We start from the raw sequence: 23,254 nt of genomic DNA, 5'->3' as shown, positions 1-23,254 counted from the left end.
GGAGACCGACTGCTGGGTGATGGTGTCTCCTGGAGGTTGTTAGTTCCTGCGATCTCTAGCAAGGCTTGTGGACTATCTGCGGGTCAGTGTCCTTGGGTCTTTCTCCAACATTGGTGTGTCCGGTCCACGGCGTCATCCTTACTTGTGGGAATATCTCTTCCCCAACAGGAAATGGCAAAGAGTCCCAGCAAAGCTGGCCATATAGTCCCTCCTAGGCTCCGCCCACCCCAGTCATTCTCTTTTCCGTTGCACAGGCAACATCTCCACGGAGATGGTTAAGAGTTTTTTGGTGTTTAAATGTAGTTTTTTATTCTTCTATCAAGTGTTTGTTATTTTAAAATAGTGCTGGTATGTACTATTTACTCTGAAACAGAAAAGGATGAAGATTTCTGTTTGTGAGAGGAAGATGATTTTAGCAGACGGTAACTAAAATCGATTGCTGTTTCCACATAGGACTGTTGAGATGAAGTAACTTCAGTTTGGGGGAAACAGTTAGCAGACTTTTCTGCTTAAGGTATGACTAGCCATTTCTTTCATGTAATTAGCAAGAGTCCATGAGCTAGTGACGTATGGGATATACATTCCTACCAGGAGGGGCAAAGTTTCCCAAACCTCAAAATGCCTATAAATACACCCCTCACCACACCCACAATTCAGTTTTACAAACTTTGCCTCCGATGGAGGTGGTGAAGTAAGTTTGTGCTAGATTCTACGTTGATATGCGCTCCGCAGCAAGTTGGAGCCCGGTTTTCCTCTCAGCGTGCAGTGAATGTCAGAGGGATGTGAAGAGAGTATTGCCTATTTGAATGCAGTGATCTCCTTCTACGGGGTCTATTTCATAGGTTCTCTGTTATCGGTCGTAGAGATTCATCTCTTACCTCCCTTTTCAGATCGACGATATACTCTTATATATACCATTACCTCTGCTGATTCTCGTTTCAGTACTGGTTTGGCTATCTGCTATATGTAGATGAGTGTCCTGGGGTAAGTAAGTCTTATTTTCTGTGACACTCCAAGCTATGGTTGGGCACTTTGTTTATAAAGTTCTAAATATATGTATTCAAACATTTATTTGCCTTGACTCAGAATGTTCAACTTTCCTTATTTTCAGACAGTCAGTTTCATATTTGGGATAATGCATTTTAATTTAACATTTTTTCTTACCTTAAAATTTGACTTTTTCCCTGTGGGCTGTTAGGCTCGCGGGGGCTGAAAATGCTTCATTTTATTGCGTCATTCTTGGCGCTGACTTTTTTGGCGCAAAAATTCTATTTCCGTTTCCGGCGTCATACGTGTCGCCGGAAGTTGCGTCATTTTTTGACGTTATTTTGCGCCAAAAATGTCGGCGTTCCGGATGTGGCGTCATTTTTGGCGCCAAAAAGCATTTAGGCGCCAAATAATGTGGGCGTCTTATTTGGCGCGAAAAAATATGGGCGTCGCTTTTGTCTCCACATTATTTAAGTCTCATTTTTTATTGCTTCTGGTTGCTAGAAGCTTGTTCTTTGGCATTTTTTCCCATTCCTGAAACTGTCATTTAAGGAATTTGATCAATTTTGCTTTATATATATATGTTGTTTTTTCTCTTACATATTGCAAGATGTCTCACGTTGCATCTGAGTCAGAAGATACTACAGGAAAATCGCTGTCAAGTGCTGAATCTACCAAAGCTAAGTGTATCTGCTGTAAACTTTTGGTAGCTATTCCTCCAGCTGTTGTTTGTATTGATTGTCATGACAAGCTTGTTAAAGCAGATAATATTTCCTTTAGTAAAGTACCATTGCCTGTTGCAGTTCCTTCAACATCTAAGGTGCAGAATGTTCCTGATAATATAAGAGATTTTGTTTCTGAATCCATAAAGAAGGCTATGTCTGTTATTTCTCCTTCTAGTAAACGTAAAAAATCTTTCTTCTGTTATGTGTGATCAGTCCACGGGTCATCATTACTTCTGGGATATAACTCCTCCCCAACAGGAAATGCAAGAGGATTCACCCAGCAGAGCTGCATATAGCTCCTCCCCTCTACGTCAGTCCCAGTCATTCTCTTGCACCCAACGACTAGATAGGATGTGTGAGAGGACTATGGTGATTATACTTAGTTTTTATGACTTCAATCAAAAGTTTGTTATTTTAAAATAGCACCGGAGCGTGTTATTACTTCTCTGGCAGAGTTTGAGGAAGAATCTGACAGAGATTTTTTACTATGATTTTAACCGGAGTCGTTAAGATCATATTGCTGTTCTCGACCATCTGAGGGAGGTAAAGGCTTCAGATCAGGGGACAGCGGGCAGATGAATCTGCATTGAGGTATGTGGCAGTTTTTATTTTCTGAATGGAATTGATGAGAAAAGCCTGCCATACCGTTAAAATGACATGTATGTATACACTTCAGTATTCTGGGGATGGTATTTCACCGGAACTACTGTGTTAAAAGTCACTAATCCTTTTAATAACTATTCTCATGTTAAACGTTTTTGCTGGAATGTAGAATCGTTTACATTGCTGAGGTACTGTGTGAATAAATATTTGGGTATTATTTTCCACTTGGCAGTTTTTTTTGCTTTAATTGTGACAGTTTCGTTTCTCTTCACTGCTGTGTGGGAGAGGGAGGGGCCGTTTTTGGCGCTCTTTGCTACGCATCAAAAAATTCCAGTCAGCTACTTTTATATTTCCTGCATGATCCGGTTCATCTCTGACAGATCTCAGGGGTCTTCAAACTTCTTTGAAGGGAGGTAAATTCTCTCAGCAGAGCTGTGAGAATTCTTATAGTGACTGTGTATAAAAAACGTTGTTTTGTTTTCTTATGTACAAATTTAATTAGTGTTGTTTTTTACCAATGGGAACAAACCTTTGCTAAAAGTTGTGTTGTTTTAAAGTTTGATGCAATAACTGTTTTTTCAGTTCATTATTTCAACTGTCATTTAATCGTTAGTACCTCTTTGAGGCACAGTGCGTTTTTTTGCTAAAAAAGATTATAACCAAGTTGTAAGTTTTTTTGCTAGTGTGTTAAACATGTCTGACTCAGAGGAAGATATCTGTGTCATTTGTTCCAATGCCAAGGTGGAGCCCAATAGAAATTTATGTACTAACTGTATTGATGCTACTTTAAATAAAAGTCAATCTGTACAATGTGAACAAATTTCACCAAACAGCGAGGGGAGAGTTATGCCGACTAACTCGCCTCACGCGACAGTACCTGCATCTCCCGCCCGGGAGGTGCGTGATATTTTGGCGCCTAGTACATCTGGGCGGCCATTACAGATAACATTACAAGATATGGCTACTGTTATGACTGAAGTTTTGTCTAAATTACCTGAACTAAGAGGCAAGCGTGATCACTCTGGGGTGAGAACAGAGTGCGCTGACAATGCTAGGGCCATGTCTGATACTGCGTCACAGCTCGCAGAGCATGAGGACGGAGAGCTTCATTCTGTGGGTGACGGTTCTGATCCAAACAGATTGGACTCAGATATTTCAAATTTTAAATTTAAATTGGAGAACCTCCGTGTACTACTAGGGGAGGTCTTAGCAGCTCTCAACGATTGTAACACTGTTGCAATACCAGAGAAACTGTGTAGGTTGGATAAATACTTTGCGGTACCGGCGAGTACTGACGTTTTTCCTATACCTAAGAGACTAACTGAAATTGTTACTAAGGAGTGGGATAGACCCGGTGTGCCGTTCTCACCCCCTCCAATATTTAGAAAGATGTTTCCAATAGACGCCACCACTCGGGACTTATGGCAAACGGTCCCCAAGGTGGAGGGAGCAGTTTCTACTTTAGCTAAGCGTACCACTATCCCGGTGGAGGATAGCTGTGCTTTCTCAGATCCAATGGATAAAAAATTAGAGGGTTACCTTAAGAAAATGTTTGTTCAACAAGGTTTTATATTACAACCCCTTGCATGTATCGCGCCGATTACGGCTGCGGCAGCATTTTGGATTGAGTCGCTTGAAGAGAACCTTAGTTCCTCTACGCTAGACGACATTACGGACAGGCTTAGAGTCCTTAAACTAGCTAATTCTTTCATTTCGGAGGCCGTAGTACATTTAACCAAACTTACGGCTAAGAACTCAGGATTCGCCATACAGGCACGCAGGGCACTGTGGCTAAAATCCTGGTCAGCTGATGTTACTTCTAAGTCCAAATTACTTAATATACCTTTCAAGGGGCAGTCCTTATTCGGGCCCGGTTTGAAAGAAATTATCGCTGACATTACGGGAGGTAAGGGCCACGCCCTACCTCAAGACAAGGCCAAAGCTAAGGCTAGACAGTCTAATTTTCGTCCCTTTCGGAATTTCAAAACAGGAGCAGCATCAACCTCCACTGCACCAAAACAGGAAGGAGCTGTTGCTCGTTACAGGCAAGGCTGGAAGCCTAACCAGTCCTGGAACAAAAGCAAGCAGGCCAGGAAACCTGCTGCTGCCCCAAAGACAGCATGAACCGAGAGCCCCCGATCCGGGACCGGATCTAGTAGGGGGCAGACTCTCCCTCTTCGCCCAGGCCTGGGCAAGAGATGTTCAGGATCCCTGGGCACTAGAGATCATATCTCAGGGATACCTTCTAGACTTCAAATTATCTCCCCCAAGAGGGAGATTTCATCTGTCAAGGTTGTCAACAAACCAGATAAAGAAAGAAGCGTTTCTACGCTGCGTACAAGATCTGTTAACAATGGGAGTGATCCATCCGGTTCCGTGGTCGGAACAAGGACAAGGGTTCTACTCAAACCTGTTTGTGGTTCCCAAAAAAGAGGGAACTTTCAGGCCAATCTTAGATTTAAAGACTCTAAACAAATTCCTAAGAGTTCCATCGTTCAAAATGGAAACTATTCGGACAATCTTACCCATGATCCAAGAGGGTCAGTACATGACCACAGTGGATTTAAAGGATGCTTACCTTCACATACCGATCCACAAAGATCATCACCGGTATCTAAGGTTTGCCTTCTTAGACAGGCACTACCAGTTTGTAGCTCTTCCATTCGGATTGGCTACGGCTCCAAGAATCTTCACAAAGGTTCTGGGTGCCCTTCTAGCGGTACTAAGACCGCGAGGGATTTCGGTAGCTCCGTACCTAGACGACATTCTAATACAAGCTTCAAGCTTTCAAACTGCCAAGTCTCATACAGAGTTAGTTCTGGCATTTCTAAGGTCGCATGGATGGAAAGTGAACGAAAAGAAGAGTTCTCTCTTTCCTCTCACAAGAGTTCCATTCTTGGGGACTCTTATAGATTCTGTAGAAATGAAGATTTACCTGACAGAAGACAGGTTAACAAAACTTCAAAATGCATGCCGCGTCCTTCATTCCATTCAACACCCGTCAGTAGCTCAATGCATGGAGGTGATCGGCTTAATGGTAGCGGCAATGGACATAGTACCTTTTGCACGCCTACACCTCAGACCGCTGCAATTATGCATGCTAAGTCAGTGGAATGGGGATTACTCAGATTTGTCCCCTGCTCTGAATCTGAATCAAGAGACCAGAAATTCTCTTCTATGGTGGCTTCATCGGCCACACCTGTCCAGGGGGATGCCATTCAGCAGGCCAGACTGGACAATTGTAACAACAGACGCCAGCCTACTAGGTTGGGGCGCTGTCTGGAATTCTCTGAAGGCTCAGGGACTATGGAATCAGGAGGAGAGTCTCCTTCCAATAAACATTCTGGAATTGAGAGCAGTTCTCAATGCCCTTCTGGCTTGGCCCCAGTTAATAACTCGGGGGTTCATCAGGTTTCAGTCGGACAACATCACGACTGTAGCTTACATCAACCATCAGGGAGGGACAAGAAGCTCCCTAGCAATGATGGAAGTATCAAAGATAATTCGCTGGGCAGAGTCTCACTCTTGCCACCTGTCAGCAATCCACATCCCGGGAGTGGAGAACTGGGAGGCGGATTTCTTGAGTCGCCAGACTCTTCATCCGGGGGAGTGGGAACTTCATCCGGAGGTCTTTGCCCAAATACTTCGACGTTGGGGCAAACCAGAGATAGATCTCATGGCGTCTCGCCAGAACGCCAAACTTCCTCGCTACGGGTCCAGATCCAGGGATCCGGGAGCAGTTCTGATAGATGCTTTGACAGCACCTTGGAACTTCAGGATGGCTTATGTGTTTCCACCCTTCCCGCTGCTTCCTCGATTGATTGCCAAAATCAAACAGGAGAGAGCATCAGTAATTCTAATAGCACCTGCTTGGCCACGCAGGACTTGGTATGCAGATCTAGTGGACATGTCATCCTGTCCGCCTTGGTCTCTACCTCTAAGACAGGACCTTCTGATACAGGGTCCATTCAAACATCAAAATCTAACTTCTCTGAAGCTGACTGCTTGGAAATTGAACGCTTGATTTTATCAAAACGTGGTTTTTCTGAGTCGGTTATTGATACCCTGATTCAGGCTAGGAAGCCTGTTACCAGAAGGATTTACCATAAAATATGGCGGAAATACCTATACTGGTGCGAATCCAAAGGTTACTCCTGGAGTAAGGTTAGGATCGCTAGGATATTGTCTTTTCTACAAGAAGGTTTAGAAAAGGGTTTATCAGCTAGTTCATTAAAGGGACAGATTTCAGCTCTGTCCATCTTGTTACACAGACGTCTGTCAGAAAATCCAGACGTCCAGTCCTTTTGTCAGGCTTTAGCTAGGATCAAGCCTGTGTTTAAAGCTGTTGCTCCACCATGGAGTTTAAACTTAGTTCTTAACGTCTTACAGGGTGTTCCGTTTGAACCCCTTCATTCCATTGATATAAAAATGTTATCTTGGAAAGTTCTGTTTTTGATGGCTATTTCCTCGGCTCGAAGAGTCTCTGAGTTATCAGCCTTACATTGTGATTCCCCTTATCTGATTTTTCACTCAGACAAGGTAGTTCTGCGTACTAAACCTGGGTTCTTACCTAAGGTAGTCACTAACAGGAACATCAATCAAGAGATTGTTGTCCCATCCTTGTGTCCAAATCCTTCTTCAAAGAAGGAACGTCTTTTACACAATCTGGATGTAGTTCGTGCCCTCAAGTTCTACTTGCAGGCAACTAAAGATTTTCGCCAAACTTCTTCCTTGTTTGTCGTTTACTCTGGACAGAGGAGAGGTCAAAAAGCTTCTGCTACCTCTCTCTCTTTTTGGCTTCGTAGCATAATACGTTTAGCCTATGAGACTGCTGGACAGCAGCCTCCTGAAAGAATTACAGCTCACTCCACTAGAGCTGTGGCTTCCACTTGGGCCTTTAAGAATGAGGCCTCTGTTGAACAGATTTGCAAGGCTGCAACTTGGTCTTCGCTTCATACTTTTTCCAAATTTTACAAATTTGACACTTTTGCTTCTTCGGAGGCTATTTTTGGGAGAAAGGTTCTTCAGGCAGTGGTTCCTTCTGTATAATGAGCCTGCCTATCCCTCCCGTCATCCGTGTACTTTTGCTTTGGTATTGGTATCCCAGAAGTAATGATGACCCGTGGACTGATCACACATAACAGAAGAAAACATAATTTATGCTTACCTGATAAATTCCTTTCTTCTGTTGTGTGATCAGTCCACGGCCCGCCCTGTTTTAAGGCAGGTAAATATCTTTTAAATTATACTCCAGTCACCACTTCACCCTTGGTTACTCCTTTCTCGTTGATTCTTGGTCGAATGACTGGGACTGACGTAGAGGGGAGGAGCTATATGCAGCTCTGCTGGGTGAATCCTCTTGCATTTCCTGTTGGGGAGGAGTTATATCCCAGAAGTAATGATGACCCGTGGACTGATCACACAACAGAAGAAAGGAATTTATCAGGTAAGCATAAATTATGTTTTTAAAACTTCTCTCCCTACAGATGAATTTTTAAATGAACATCATTCTGATTCTGATGATTCCTCTGGTTCAGAGGATTCTGTCTCAGAGGTTGATGCTGATAAATCTTCATATTTATTTAAAATGGAATTTATTCGTTCTTTACTTAAAGAAGTACTAATTGCTTTAGAAATAGAGGATTCTGGTCCTCTTGATACTAATTCTAAACGTTTAGATAAGGTATTTAAAGCTCCTGTGGTTATTCCAGAAGTTTTTCCTGTTCCTAATGCTATTTCTGCAGTAATTTCCAAAGAATGGGATAATTTGGGTAATTCATTTACTCCTTCTAAACGTTTTAAGCAATTATATCCCGTGCCGTCTGACAGATTAGAATTTTGGGACAAGATCCCTAAAGTTGATGGGGCTATTTCTACCCTTGCTAAACGTACTACTATTCCTACGTCAGATGGTACTTCGTTTAAGGATCCTCTAGATAGGAAAATTGAATCCTTTCTAAGAAAAGCTTATCTGTGTTCAGGTAATCTTCTTAGACCTGCTATATCTTTGGCTGATGTTGCTGCAGCTTCAACTTTTTGGTTGGAAACTTTAGCGCAACAAGTAACACATCGTGATTCTCATGATATTATTCTTCTTCTTCAGCATGCTAATAATTTTATCTGTGATGCCATTTTTGATATTATCAGAGTTGATGTCAGGTTTATGTCTCTAGCTATTTTAGCTAGAAGAGCTTTATGGCTTAAAACTTGGAATGCTGATATGGCTTCTAAATCAACTTTACTTTCCATTTCTTTCCAGGGTAACAAATTATTTGGTTCTCAGTTGGATTCCATTATTTCAACTGTTACTGGTGGGAAAGGAACTTTTTTACCACAGGATAAAAAATCTAAAGGTAAAAGCAGGGCTAATAATCGTTTTCGTTCCTTTCGTTTCATCAAAGAACAAAAGCCTGATCCTTCATCCTCAGGAGCAGTTTCAGTTTGGAGACCATCTCCAGTCTGGAATAAATCCAAGCCAGCTAGAAAGGCAAAGCCTGCTTCTAAGTCCACATGAAGGTGCGGCCCTCATTCCAGCTCAGCTGGTAGGGGGCAGGTTACGTTTTTTCAAAGAAATTTGGATCAATTCTGTTCACAATCTTTGGATTCAGAGCATTGTTTCAGAAGGGTACAGAATTGGTTTCAAGTTGAGACCTCCTGCAAAGAGATTTTTTCTTTCCCGTGTGCCAGTAAATCCAGTAAAAGCTCAAGCATTTCTGAAATGTGTTTCAGATCTAGAGTTGACTGGAGTAATTATGCCAGTTCCAGTTCCGGAACAGGGGATGGGGTTTTATTCAAATCTCTTCATTGTACCAAAGAAGGAGAATTCTTTCAGACCAGTTCTGGATCTATAAATATTGAATCATTATGTAAGGATACCAACATTCAAGATGGTAACTGTAAGGACTATCTTACCTTTTGTTCAGCAAGGGAATTATATGTCCACAATAGATTTACAGGATGCATATCTGCATATTCCGATTCATCCAGATCATTATCAGTTCCTGAGATTCTCGTTTCTGGACAAGCATTACCAGTTTGTGGCTCTGCCGTTTGGCCTAGCTACAGCTCCAAGAATTTTTACAAAGGTTCTCGGTGCCCTGCTGTCTGTAATCAGAGAACAGGGTATTGTGGTATTTCCTTATTTGGACGATATCTTGGTACTTGCTCAGTCTTTACATTTAGCAGAATCTCATACGAATCGACTTGTGTTGTTTCTTCAAGATCATGGTTGGAGGATCAATTTACCAAAAAGTTCTTTGATTCCTCAGACAAGGGTAACCTTTCTGGGTTTCCAGATGGATTCAGTGTCCATGACTCTGTCTTTAACAGACAAGAGACGTCTAAAGTTGATTGCAGCTTGTCGAAACCTTCAGTCACAATCATTCCCTTCGGTAGCCTTATGCATGGAAATTCTAGGTCTTATGACTGCTGCATCGGACGCGATCCCCTTTGCTCGTTTTCACATGCGACCTCTTCAGCTCTGTATGCTGAAGCAATGGTGCAAGGATTACACGAAGATATCTCAATTAATATCTTTAAAACCGATTGTTCGACACTCTCTAACATGGTGGACAGATCACCAACGTTTAATTCAGGGGGCTTCTTTTGTGCTTCCGACTTGGACTGTAATTTCAACAGATGCAAGTCTCACAGGTTGGGGAGCTGTGTGGGGATCTCTGACGGCACAAGGAGTTTGGGAATCTCAGGAGGTGAGATTACCGATCAATATTTTGGAACTCCGTGCAATTTTCAGAGCTCTTCAGTTTTGGCCTCTTCTGAAGAGAGAATCGTTCATTTGTTTTCAGACAGACAATGTCACAACTGTGGCATACATCAATCATCAAGGAGGGACTCATAGTCCTCTGGCTATGAAAGAAGTATCTCGAATTTTGGTTTGGGCGGAATCCAGCTCCTGTCTAATCTCTGCGGTTCATATCCCAGGTGTAGACAATTGGGAAGCGGATTATCTCAGTCGCCAAACGTTGCATCCGGGCAAATGGTCTCTTCACCCAGAGGTATTTCTTCAGATTGTTCAAATGTGGGAACTTCCAGAAATAGATCTGATGGCGTCCCATCTAAACAAGAAACTTCCCAGGTATCTGTCCAGATCCCGGGATCCTCAGGCGGAGGCAGTGGATGCATTATCACTTCCTTGGAAGTATCATCCTGCCTATATCTTTCCGCCTCTAGTTCTTCTTCCAAGAGTAATCTCCAAGATTCTGAAGGAATGCTCGTTTATTCTGCTGGTAGCTCCGGCATGGCCTCACAGGTTTTGGTATGCGGATCTTGTCCGGATGGCCTCTTGCCAACCGTGGACTCTTCCGTTAAGACCAGACCTTCTGTCACAAGGTCCTTTTTTCCATCAGGATCTGAAATCCTTAAATTTAAAGGTATGGAGATTGAACGCTTGATTCTTGGTCAAAGAGGTTTCTCTGACTCTGTGATTAATACTATGTTACAGGCTCGTAAATCTGTATCTCGAGAGATATATTATAGAGTCTGGAAGACTTATATTTCTTGGTGTCTTTCTCATCATTTTTCCTGGCATTCTTTTAGAATACCGAGAATTTTACAGTTTCTTCAGGATGGTTTAGATAAGGGTTTGTCCGCAAGTTCTTTGAAAGGACAAATCTCTGCTCTTTCTGTTCTTTTTCACAGAAAGATTGCTATTCTTCCTGATATTCATTGTTTTGTACAAGCTTTGGTTCGTATAAAACCTGTCATTAAGTCAATTTCTCCTCCTTGGAGTTTGAATTTGGTTCTGGGAGCTCTTCAAGCTCCTCCGTTTGAACCTATGCATTCATTGGACATTAAATTATTTTCTTGGAAAGTTTTGTTCCTTTTGGCCATCTCTTCTGCCAGAAGAGTTTCTGAATTATCTGCTCTTTCTTGTGAGTCTCCTTTTCTGATTTTTCATCAGGATAAGGCGGTGTTGCGAACTTCTTTTGAATTTTTACCTAAAGTTGTGAATTCCAACAACATTAGTAGAGAAATTGTGGTTCCTTCATTATGTCCTAATCCTAAGAATTCTAAGGAGAAATCGTTGCACTCTTGGGATGTTGTTAGAGCTTTGAAATATTATGTTGAAGCTACGAAATCTTTTCGTAAGACTTCTAGTCTATTTGTTATCTTTTCCGGTTCTAGAAAAGGCCAGAAAGCTTCTGCCATTTCTTTGGCATCTTGGTTGAAATCTTTAATTCATCTTGCCTATGTTGAGTCGGGTAAAACTCCGCCTCAGAGAATTACAGCTCATTCTACTAGGTCAGTTTCTACTTCCTGGGCGTTTAGGAATGAAGCTTCGGTTGACCAGATCTGCAAAGCAGCAACTTGGTCCTCTTTGCATACTTTTACTAAATTCTACCATTTTGATGTATTTTCTTCTTCTGAAGCAGTTTTTGGTAGAAAAGTACTTCAGGCAGCGGTTTCAGTTTGAATCTTCTGCTTATGTTTTTCGTTAAACTTTATTTTGGGTGTGGATTATTTTCAGCAGGAATTGGCTGTCTTTATTTTATCCCTCCCTCTCTAGTGACTCTTGTGTGGAAAGATCCACATCTTGGGTAGTCATTATCCCATACGTCACTAGCTCATGGACTCTTGCTAATTACATGAAAGAAAACATAATTTATGTAAGAACTTACCTGATAAATTCATTTCTTTCATATTAGCAAGAGTCCATGAGGCCCGCCCTTTTTTTGTGGTGGTTATGATTTTGTATAAAGCACAATTATTCCAATTCCTTATTTTATATGCTTTCGCACTTTTTTATCACCCCACTTCTTGGCTATTCGTTAAACTGAATTGTGGGTGTGGTGAGGGGTGTATTTATAGGCATTTTGAGGTTTGGGAAACTTTGCCCCTCCTGGTAGGAATGTATATCCCATACGTCACTAGCTCATGGACTCTTGCTAATATGAAAGAAATGAAATTATCAGGTAAGTTCTTACATAAATTATGTTATTTCTAACAAGACCATGTAATGCTGGAAGGCTGTCATTTCCCCTCATGGGGACCGGTAAGCCATTTTCTTAATCAAGCAAACAGAATAAAGGGCTTAATATGGGCTATAAAACTGGTAGACACTTTTATGGGCTAAATCGATTGCTTTATTTGGGCATTTTATACATGTTTATGCTGATAATTCTCATTTATAAACTTGAGGAACATTTTTTTAACGGCAGGCACTATGCGAGACACCTTTTCCAGTCAGGGAGGGCCTTCCCAGTTGTAGGCTGAGCCTCATTTTCGCGCCATTACTGCGCAGTTGTTTTTTGAGAGCAAGACATGCAGATGCATTTGTGAGGATCTGAAAGTAGCTGGAAAAGTTTCTAGAAGGCGTCATTTGGTATCGTATTCCCCTCTGGGCTTGGTTAGGTCACAGCAAAGGCTATAGCTGGGACTGTATAGGGGTTAAATTTGTAAACGGCTCAGTTTCCGTTATTTTAAGGTTTAAAGCTCTGAAAATTGGTGTGCAATACTCTTAATGCTTTAAGACACTGTGGTGAAATTTTGGTAATTTTTGAACAATTCCTTCATACTTTTTCACATATTCAGTAATAAAGTGTTTTCTGTTTAAAATTTAAAGAGATAGTAACGGTTTTGTTTTAAAAGTTTTTTTGTGCTTTGACAAGTTTAAGCCTGTTTAACATGTCTGTGCCTTCGGATAAGCTATGTTCTATATGTATGAAAGCCAATGTGTCTCCCCATTTAAATTTGTGTGATAATTGTGCCATAGCGTCCAAACAAAGTAAGGACAGTACTGCCACAGATAATGAAATTGCCCAAGATGATTCCTCAGATGAGGGGAGTAAACATGATACTACATCATCTCCTACTGTGTCTACACCAGTTTTGCCCACGCAGGAGGCCCCTAGTACATCTAGCGCGCCAATGCTTATTACCATGCAACAATTGACGGCTGTAATGGATAACTCCATAGCAAATATTTTATCCAAAATGCCTACATATCAGAGAAAGCGCGATTGCTCTGTTTTAAACACTGAAGAGCAGGAGGGCGCTGATGATAATTGTTCTGTCATACCCTCACACCAATCTGAAGTGGCCATGAGGGAGGTTTTGTCAGATGGGGAAATTTCAGATTCAGGAAAAATTTCTCAACAAGCTGAACCTGATGTTGTGACATTTAAATTTAAATTAGAACATCTCCGCGCACTGCTTAAGGAGGTGTTATCTACTCTGGATGATTGTGACAACTTGGTCATTCCAGAGAAATTATGCAAGATGGACAAGTTCCTAGAGGTTCCGGTGCACCCAGACGCTTTTCCTATACCCAAGCGGGTGGCGGACATAGTGAATAAGGAGTGGGAAAAGCCCGACATACCTTTTGTTCCCCCCCTATATTTAAGAAATTATTTCCTATGGTCGACCCCAGAAAGGACTTATGGCAGACAGTCCCTAAGGTCGAGGGGGCAGTTTCTACTCTAAACAAGCGCACTACTATTCCTATCGAGGATAGTTGTGATTTCAAAGATCCTATGGATAAAAAATTGGAGGGTTTGCTTAAAAAGATTTTTGTACAGCAAGGTTACCTTCTACAACCCATTTCGTGCATTGTTCCTGTCTGTACAGCAGCGTGGTTCTGGTTCGAGGAACTAGAAAAGTCGCTCAGTAGGGAGACTCCATATGAGGAGGTTATGGACAGAGTTCACGCACTTAAGTTGGCTAACTCTTTTATTTTAGATGCCGCTTTGCAATTAGCTAGATTAGCGGCGAAAAATTCAGGGTTTGCAATCGTGGCGCGCAGAGCGCTTTGGCTAAAGTCTTGGTCAGCGGATGTGTCATCCAAGACAAAATTGCTTAACATCCCTTTCAAAGGTAAAACTCTATTTGGACCAGAATTGAAAGAGATTATCTCAGACATCACTGGGGGAAAGGGCCACGCCCTTCCACAAGATAGGCCTTTCAAGGCCAAGAATAAGTCTAATTTTCGTTCCTTTCGCAATTTCAGGAACGGACCGGCCTCTAATTCTGCATCCTCTAAGCAAGAGGGTAATGCCTCACAACCCAAACCAGCCTGGAAACTGATGCAAGGCTGGAACAAGGGTAAGCAGGCCAAGAAGCCTGCTGCTGCTAACAAAACAGCATGATAGAGTAGCCCCCGATCCGGGATCGGATCTAGTAGGGGGCAGACTCTCTCTCTCTTTGCTCAGGCTTGGGCAAGAGATGTTCAGGATCCCTGGGCACTAGAAATAGTTTCTCAGGGTTATCTTCTGGAATTCAGGGAACTACCCCCAAGGGGAAGGTTCCACATGTCTCACTTATCCTTAAACCAAATAAAGAGACAGGCGTTCTTACATTGTGTAGAAGACCTGTTAAAGATGGGAGTGATACACCCAGTTCCACTAAAGGAACAAGGAATGGGATTTTATTCAAAACTGTTCGTAGTTCCCAAAAAAGAGGGAACTTTCAGACCAATTTTGGACTTGAAGATCCTAAACAAATTTCTCAGGGTACCATTGTTCAAGATGGAAACCATTCGAACGATTCTACCCACTATCCAGGAAGGTCAATTTATGACTACCGTGGATCTAAAGGATGCGTACCTACATATTCCTATCCACAAAGAACATCATCAGTTCCTAAGGTTCGCCTTTCTGGACAAACATTACCAGTTTGTGGCCCTCCCATTCGGGTTAGCCACTGCTCCAAGGATTTTCACAAAGGTACTAGGGTCCCTTCTAGCGGTTCTAAGACCGAGGGGCATTGCAGTAGTACCTTACTTGGACGACATTCTAATACAAGCGTCGTCCCTGTCAAAAGCAAAGGCTCATACAGACATTGTTCTGGCCTTTCTCAGATCACACGGATGGAAGGTGAACATAGAAAAAAGTTCTCTGTCTCCGTCAACAAGAGTTCCCTTCTTGGGAACAATAATAGATTCCTTAGAAATGAGGATTTTTCTGACAGAGGTCAGAAAGTCAAAACTTCTAAGCGCTTGTCAAGTTCTTCCTTCTGTTCCACGTCCTTCCATAGCGCAGTGCATGGAAGTAGTAGGGTTGATGGTTGCAGCAATGGACATAGTTCCTTTTGCACGAATTCATCTAAGACCATTACAACTGTGCATGCTCAAACAGTGGAATGGGGACTATACAGACTTGTCTCCAATGATTAAAGTAGATCATAAGACCAGAGATTCACTCCGTTGGTGGCTGACCCTGGACCATCTATCCCAGGGAATGAGCTTCCGCAGACCAGAGTGGGTCATTGTCACGACCGACGCCAGTCTAGTGTGCTGGGGTGCGGTCTGGGAATCCCTGAAAGCTCAGGGACTATGGTCTCGGGAAGAGTCTCTTCTCCCGATAAACATTCTGGAACTAAGAGCGATCTTCAATGCTCTCAGGGCTTGGCCTCAGCTAGCAAAGGCCAGATTCATAAGATTCCAATCAGACAACATGACGACTGTTGCGTATATCAATCATCAGGGGGGAACAAGGAGTTCCCTGGCGATGAAAGAAGTGACCAAAATAATTCAATGGGCGGAGGATCACTCCTGCCACCTATCTGAGATCCACATCCCAGGTGTGGTAAACTGGGAAGCGGATTATCTGAGTCGTCAGACATTCCATCCGGGGGAGTGGGAACTCCACCCGGAGATCTTTGCCCAACTAACTCAATTAAGGGGTATTCCAGACATGGATCTGATGGCGTCTCGTCAGAACTTCAAGGTTCCTTGCTACGGGTCCAGATCCAGGGATCCCAAGGCGACTCTAGTAGATGCACTAGTAGCACCTTGGACCTTCAACCTAGCTTATGTATTTCCACCGTTTCCTCTCATTCTCAGGCTGGTAGCCAGGATCAAACAGGAGAGGGCCTCGGTGATCTTGATAGCTCCTGCGTGGCCCCGCAGGACTTGGTATGCAGACCTGGTGAATATGTCATCGGTTCCACCATGGAAGCTACCTTTGAGACAGGACCTTCTTGTTCAGGGTCCATTCGAACATCCAAATCTGGTCTCCCTCCAGCTGACGGCTTGGAGATTGAACGCTTGATTCTATCAAAGCGTGGGTTTTCAGATTCTGTGATAGATACTCTGGTTCAGGCCAGATAACCGGTAACTAGAAAGATTTACCATAAAATATGGAAAAGATATATCTGTTGGTGTGAATCCAAAGGATTCCCATGGAATAAGATAAAAATTCCTCAGATTCTCTCCTTTCTACAAGAAGGTTTGGAGAAAGGATTATCTGCAAGTTCTCTAAAGGGACAGATCTCTGCTTTATCTGTCTTACTACACAAAAGACTGGCAGCTGTGCCAGATGTTCAAGCATTTGTTCAGGCTCTGGTTAGGATCAAGCCTGTTTACAGACCTTTGACTCCTCCCTGGAGTCTAAATCTAGTTCTTTCAGTTCTTCAAGGGGTTCCGTTTGAACCTTTACATTTTATAGATATTAAGTTACTATCTTGGAAAGTTTTGTTTTTGGTTGCTATTTCTTCTGCTAGAAGAGTTTCAGAGTTATCTGCTCTGCAGTGTTCTCCGCCCTATCTGGTGTTCCATGCAGATAAGGTGGTTTTGCGTACTGAGCCTGGTTTTCTTCCAAAGGTTGTTTCTAACAAGAATATTAACCAGGAGATAGTTGTACCTTCTTTATGTCCGAATCCAGTTTCAAAGAAGGAACGTCTGTTACACAATTTGGACGTAGTCCGTGCTCTAAAATTCTATTTAGAGGCTACAAAAGATTTCAGACAAACATCTTCTTTGTTTGTTGTCTATTCTGGTAAAAGGAGAGGTCAAAAAGCGACTTCTACCTCTCTTTCCTTTTGGCTTAAAAGCATCATCCGATTGGCTTATGAGACTGCCGGACGGCAGCCTCCTAAAAGAATCACAGCTCACTCCACTAGGGCTGTGGCTTCCACATGGGCCTTCAAGAACGAGGCTTCTGTTGACCAGATATGTAAGGCAGCGACTTGGTCTTCACTGCACACTTTTGCCAAATTTTACAAATTTGATACTTTTGCTTCTTCGGAGGCTATTTTTGGGAGAAAGGTTTTGCAAGCCGTGGTGCCTTCCGTTTAGGTAACCTGATTTGCTCCCTCCCTTCATCCGTGTCCTAAAGCTTTGGTATTGGTTCCCACAAGTAAGGATGACGCCGTGGACCGGACACACCAATGTTGGAGAAAACAGAATTTATGCTTACCTGATAAATTACTTTCTCCAGCGGTGTGTCCGGTCCACGGCCCGCCCTGGTTTTTTAATCAGGTCTGATGAATTATTTTCTCTAACTACAGTCACCACGGTACCATATGGTTTCTCCTATATATTTCCTCCTGTCCGTCGGTCGAATGACTGGGGTGGGCGGAGCCTAGGAGGGACTATATGGCCAGCTTTGCTGGGACTCTTTGCCATTTCCTGTTGGGGAAGAGATATTCCCACAAGTAAGGATGACGCCGTGGACCGGACACACCGTTGGAGAAAGTAATTTATCAGGTAAGCATAAATTCTGTTTTTCCTCTTTTTTCAAAGTTGTTCTCGGCTTTGGACGAAGCAGGATTTTTTTGGGTAGGGGTTTTCAGGCCTGGTGCCCTCAGAATGGGCCACCTCTTGTACCCTCCCGTTTTTGCATTCAGTGTCCTCTATAGCTTGGGTATTGTCTTTGCCGCCTCCTGGTGGCCAGGTTCTGAATTCCCAAAAGTAATGAATGCAGCTGTGGACACTTTCCATTTGAAGAAAAGAAAATGTGTTTTCTTCTTCCAATTATTCCTTCATAAGCGTAACTTAACAGCTCATAGGAGTACTGACTCTACTATTTTATATAAGTAATGGTAAGAAAGAAAGGAAAAGAAAAAAAATATACTTAAACTAATTCCCTTCATACTTGACGTAAAAGAATATGAAACTCCTCCTAGTCACATTTGGGTGCATGTTTTCCTAGTCTGTGTCCAAGGCCCTTTTCATAGATAATCCTGTTCCTAATTTATTCAAAAAGGTAATAGTGAACCGAAACAGTCAGGAAGACTTCTGGGAATTTTTACTTTTTCCAAAAAGCTGAGTACATGCACCCCACAGTTTTCCTTAAATAAATTAAGCCAGGACCAGAATAGTTCCTACATCCTAAAATAGAACCTACAAATACTTCTGCATGTTTTATTCACAGAGGGTTACCTTGTAAATAAAATGTAATTTCTTTTCTCTCTTTTTATAGCATGTGGCATTACTGGATGAAGAAGATATAAATCAATCAACAGATTATTTTTCTTATGAACATTTCTATGTCATCTACTGCAAATTTTGGGAACTTGACACCGATCATGACTTGTACATAGATCAAAAGGATCTGGCCAGGCATAATGATCATGGTATGAGTCGCTTTTAAACTAAAGAAAAAGAAAAAAATCTAACACATTGTATTTGAGCCAAATTGATTAGAATACTTGAAATATGTAGTAAAAACAATGGGAGTTGATACTTTGCATGCTTGTCTCTTAAAGTGATGGTAAATCCAAGCACATAACAAATGCTAGGATTTACTATGACTAAAAATCAACTGGAGTTTAAGTGATGAGATATGTAATATAAAAAAAAGGGGGGGGTGCTAAACTCACCCTTTCTGTGCTATTGCACAGTTCTAAACTCAGCGGATCCGGCTGCCACGGCACGTCGCTCTCCTTCAATGAGGTGACACTTGCACCTCTAAACCAATAGCCGTGTGTGTCAACTGACAGTATTCTGTATGCACACACGGCTATTGGTTTAGAGGTGCAAGAGTCACCTCATTGGTAGAAGAGTGATGTGCTGTGAGTTTAGTGCTGTGCAATGGCACATAAAGGGTGAAATTAGCAGCCTTTTTTACATATCTCATCACTTAAACTCCACTTGATTTTTTTTTTTGTGATGGTAAATCCTAGCGTTTAATAAACGCTTGGATTTACCATGACTTTAATGTGATAGCAAAGTTTACAAGTTCGCAGTTCACCTTTTTAAAATGCTCTATTTTGTTCATAAACTTGAGGGTTTTTTTGAGTTTTTATTTTTTATTTTTCTCCCCCTACATACATTGACACTCAGTATGGTGGTAAAGCCAATAGCATGGGGCTCCCTTCCTATAGGTTTCTATAGCAGCATACTCTCACGCTGCTGCTTGCTGATGCAGTCAAAAGACAGGAACATTACTCTGATCTGCAAGCTAGAGCGTACTGCTTTAGAAATCCAAACGCAGAAAGGTTACTGAAGGAACTATTGCCTCAGTGCAATTCAAAAGCCTTTCCAATAATACATTTAAAAAAAAGTATCCAGTATTTAGCCCGAGAATTTGGGGAGAGGGCAATTTCTATAACTTTAATTTTAATAAGTATTGGAGAAACTTTTAACAATGGCAAGCTATTAATTTGTTTTGTTTTCATTTGCAGCCGTATCAAGTAGAATTCTAGAAAGAATATTCTCTGGAGCTGTAACACGGTAAAAATTCTGTTGCTTTCTACATTATTATTATTATTATATGGTATAGCAGCAAATGGACAACTAAAGTTAAATACTTAGAAGTTTTTTTACAGGTGAATATCTTTGTTTCTCTTGTTAAGTGTATCCAGTCCACGGATCATCCATTACTTGTGGGATATTCTCCTTCCCAACAGGAAGTTGCAAGAGGATCACCCACAGCAGAGCTGCTATATAGCTCCTCCCCTAACTGTCATATCCAGTCATTCTCTTGCAAGCCTCAACAAAGATGGAGGTCGTAAGAGGAGTGTGCTGTTTTATACTTAGTTTATTCTTCAATCAAAAGTTTGTTATTTTTAAATGGTGCCGGAGTGTACTGTTTATCTCAGGCAGTATTTAGAAGAAGAATCTGCCTGCGTTTTCTATGATCTTAGCAGAAGTAACTAAGATCCATGGCTGTTCTCACATATTCTGAGGAGTGAGGTAAATTCAGAGAGGGAATGGCGTGCAGGTTTTCCTGCAATAAGGTATGTGCAGTTAATATTTTTCTAGGGATGGAATTTGCTAGAAAATGCTGCTGATACCGAACTAATGTAAGTAAAGCCTTAAATGCAGTGATAGCGACTGGTATCAGGCTTATTAATAGAGAAAATACAAACACAAAGAAACCCAAACAGTACGGCCGTGAGCTATGCTTGGCTCACAGTTCGATATAGGGCCCAAGTTGCACAAAGTCAATCCTCAGTATCACTCCTTTAGTATTGGAGCAAAAGCATAAGTAAAGAATAACTCACCACACCACTTCATAAGATCGACACATATATTCCGCCACTAGCGCTGCCAGTATCCTTCGGCTACTCCTGTGCCGCACACGAAGACGCCAGCTTCAAATTACGCGGCTCACAGGGTTTACGCTGAGTGGCTCGTTAGAAGGTGTGGGTGATGACGTGCTCGGCAGTCCACCAATCATATGGACTCTTTACCAGGAAAGAAACTGCCGCTCGGGTCCGCTCCAAAACAGTAACACAGCTGATGTGTCGGATGACACTGGAATAAGACATGCATGAAAAGAGATTCCGACATCCATCAATTATATAAAAGTATTCAGTCTTTATTCATATTCGTTAAAAACAGGAAATTTGCTAGAAAATGCTGCTGATACCGAACTAATGTAAGTAAAGCCTTAAATGCAGTGATAGCGACTGGTATCAGGCTTATTAATAGAGATACATACTCTTATAAAAATGTAATATAAAACGTTTGCTGGCATGTTTAATCGTTTTTATATGTATTTGGTGATAAAACTTATTAGGGCCTAGTTTTTTTCCACATGGCTGGCTTGAATTTTGCCTAGTAACAGTTTCCTTAGGCTTTCCACTGTTGTAATATGAGTGGGAGGGGCCTTTTTTAGTGCTTTTCTGTGCAGCTAAAAATACTGACAGAGACATTCAGCTTCCCTCTGCATGATCCAGGACATCTCTGGAGGGCTCAAAAGGCTTCAAAGTCGTTTTTGAGGGAGGTAAAAAGCCACAGTAGAGCTGTGGCAGTTGTGACTGTTTGAAAAAACGTTTTTGTCATTTATTATTCCGTTTTTGGTATTAAGGGGTTAATCATCTATTTGCAAGTGGGTGCAATGCTCTGCTAACTTGTTACATACACTGTAAAAATTTCGTTAGTGTAACTGCCTTTTTTCACTGTTTCAAATTTTGACAAAATTTGTGTTTCTTAAAGGTGCAGTAACGTTTTTTATATTGCTTGTAAACTTGTTTAAAGTGTTTTCCAAGCTTGCTAGTCTCATTGCTAGTCTGTTTAAACATGTCTGACACAGAGGAAACTACTTGTTCATTATGTTTGAAAGCCATGGTGGAGCCCCATAGGAGAATGTGTACTAAATGTATTGATTTCACCTTAAACAGTAAAGATCAGTCTTTAACTATAAAAGAAATATCACCAGAAGATTCTGACGAGGGGGAAGTTATGCCGACTAACTCTCCCCACGTGTAAGACCCTTCGCCTCCCGCTCAGGGGATGCACGCTAATATGGCGCCAATTACATCAGGGACGCCCATAGAGATTACCTTGCAGGACATGGCTGCAATCATGAATAATACCCTGTCAGAGGTATTATCCAAGTTGCCTGAATTAAGAGGCAAGCACGATTGCTCTGGGGTTAGGAAAAATACAGAGCGTGCAGATGCTGTAAGGGCCATGTCTGATACTGCGTCACAATATGCAGATCATGAGGACGGAGAGCTTCAGTCTGTGGGTGACATCTCTGATTCGGGGAAACCTGATTCAGAGATTTCTAATTTTAAATTTAAGCTTGAGAACCTCCGTGTGTTGCTTGGGGAGGTATTAGCTGCTCTGAATGACTGTAACACAGTTGCAGTACCAGAGAAATTGTGTAGGCTGGATAAATACTATGCGGTGCCGGTGTGTACTGATGTTTTTCCTATACCTAAAAGGCTTACAGAAATTATTAGCAAGGAGTGGGATAGACCTGGTGTGCCTTTTTCCCCACCTCCTATATTTAGAAAAATGTTTCCAATAGACGCCTCTACACGGGACTTATGGCAGACGGTCCCTAAGGTGGAGGGAGCAGTTTCTACTTTAGCAAAGCGTACTACTATCCCGGTTGAGGACAGTTGTGCTTTTTCAGATCCAATGGATAAAAAATTGGAGGGTTACCTTAAGAAAATGTTTATTCAACAAGGTTTTATTTTACAGCCCCTTGCATGCATTGCGCCTGTCACGGCCGCGGCCGCATTCTGGTTTGAGGCCCTGGAAGAGGCCATCCATACAGCTCCATTGACTGAAATTATTGACGAGCTTAGAACACTTAAGCTAGCTAACTCATTTGTTTCTGATGCCATTGTTCATTTGACTAAACTAACGGCTAAGAATTCCGGATTCGCCATCCCAGCGCGTAGAGCGCTATGGCTTAAATCCTGGTCAGCTGACGTGACTTCGAAGTCTAAATTACTCAACATTCCTTTCAAGGGGCAGACCTTATTCGGGCCTGGTTTGAAGGAAATTATTGCTGACATTACTGGAGGTAAGGGTCATACCCTTCCTCAGGACAGGGCCAAAGCAAAGGCCAAACAGTCTAATTTTCGTGCCTTTCGAAATTTCAAGGCAGGTGCAGCATCAACTTCCTCTGCTTCAAAACAAGAGGGAACTTTTGCTCAATCTAAGCAGGCCTGGAAACCTAACCAGTCCTGGAACAAAGGCAAGCAGGCCAGAAAGCCTGCTGCTGCCTCAAAGACAGCATGAAGGAACGGCCCCCTATCCGGCTACGGATCTAGTAGGGGGCAGACTTTCTCTCTTCGCCCAGGCGTGGGCAAGAGATGTTCAGGATCCCTGGGCGTTGGAGATCATATCTCAGGGATATCTTCTGGACTTCAAAGCTTCCCCTCCACAAGGGTGATTTCATCTTTCAAGGCTATCTGCAAATCAGATAAAGAAAGAGGCATTCCTACGCTGTGTGCAAGACCTCCTAGTTATGGGAGTGATCCATCCAGTTCCGCGGACGGAACAAGGACAGGGTTTT

The 23,254-nt window shown here is 42.2% G+C and overlaps 1 protein-coding gene across 3 annotated transcripts in view; it reads left to right on the top strand.

The window, feature by feature from the left end:
- PPP2R3B (protein phosphatase 2 regulatory subunit B''beta) overlaps positions 1-23,254 on the top strand; it is a 470,846-nt gene that overhangs the window by 401,941 nt on the left and 45,651 nt on the right. For all 3 annotated transcript variants that reach the window (XR_008401420.1, XM_053707748.1, XM_053707749.1), the window contains 2 exons: positions 18,473-18,626; positions 19,677-19,725. Coding sequence is in view for 2 of the 3 variants with exons in the window: in XM_053707748.1 (XP_053563723.1) it covers positions 18,473-18,626; positions 19,677-19,725 (203 nt within the window). In the remaining variant the exon portion in view is untranslated. The remainder of the gene's footprint in view (positions 1-18,472; positions 18,627-19,676; positions 19,726-23,254) is intronic.

This window comes from Bombina bombina, chromosome 3, assembly GCF_027579735.1.
Source record: "Bombina bombina isolate aBomBom1 chromosome 3, aBomBom1.pri, whole genome shotgun sequence".
In the NCBI taxonomy this organism is placed as follows: Eukaryota; Metazoa; Chordata; class Amphibia; order Anura; family Bombinatoridae; genus Bombina; species Bombina bombina.
The sequence above is the reverse complement of the archived record's forward strand: the minus strand, read 5'-3'. Positions and strand labels throughout refer to the sequence as shown.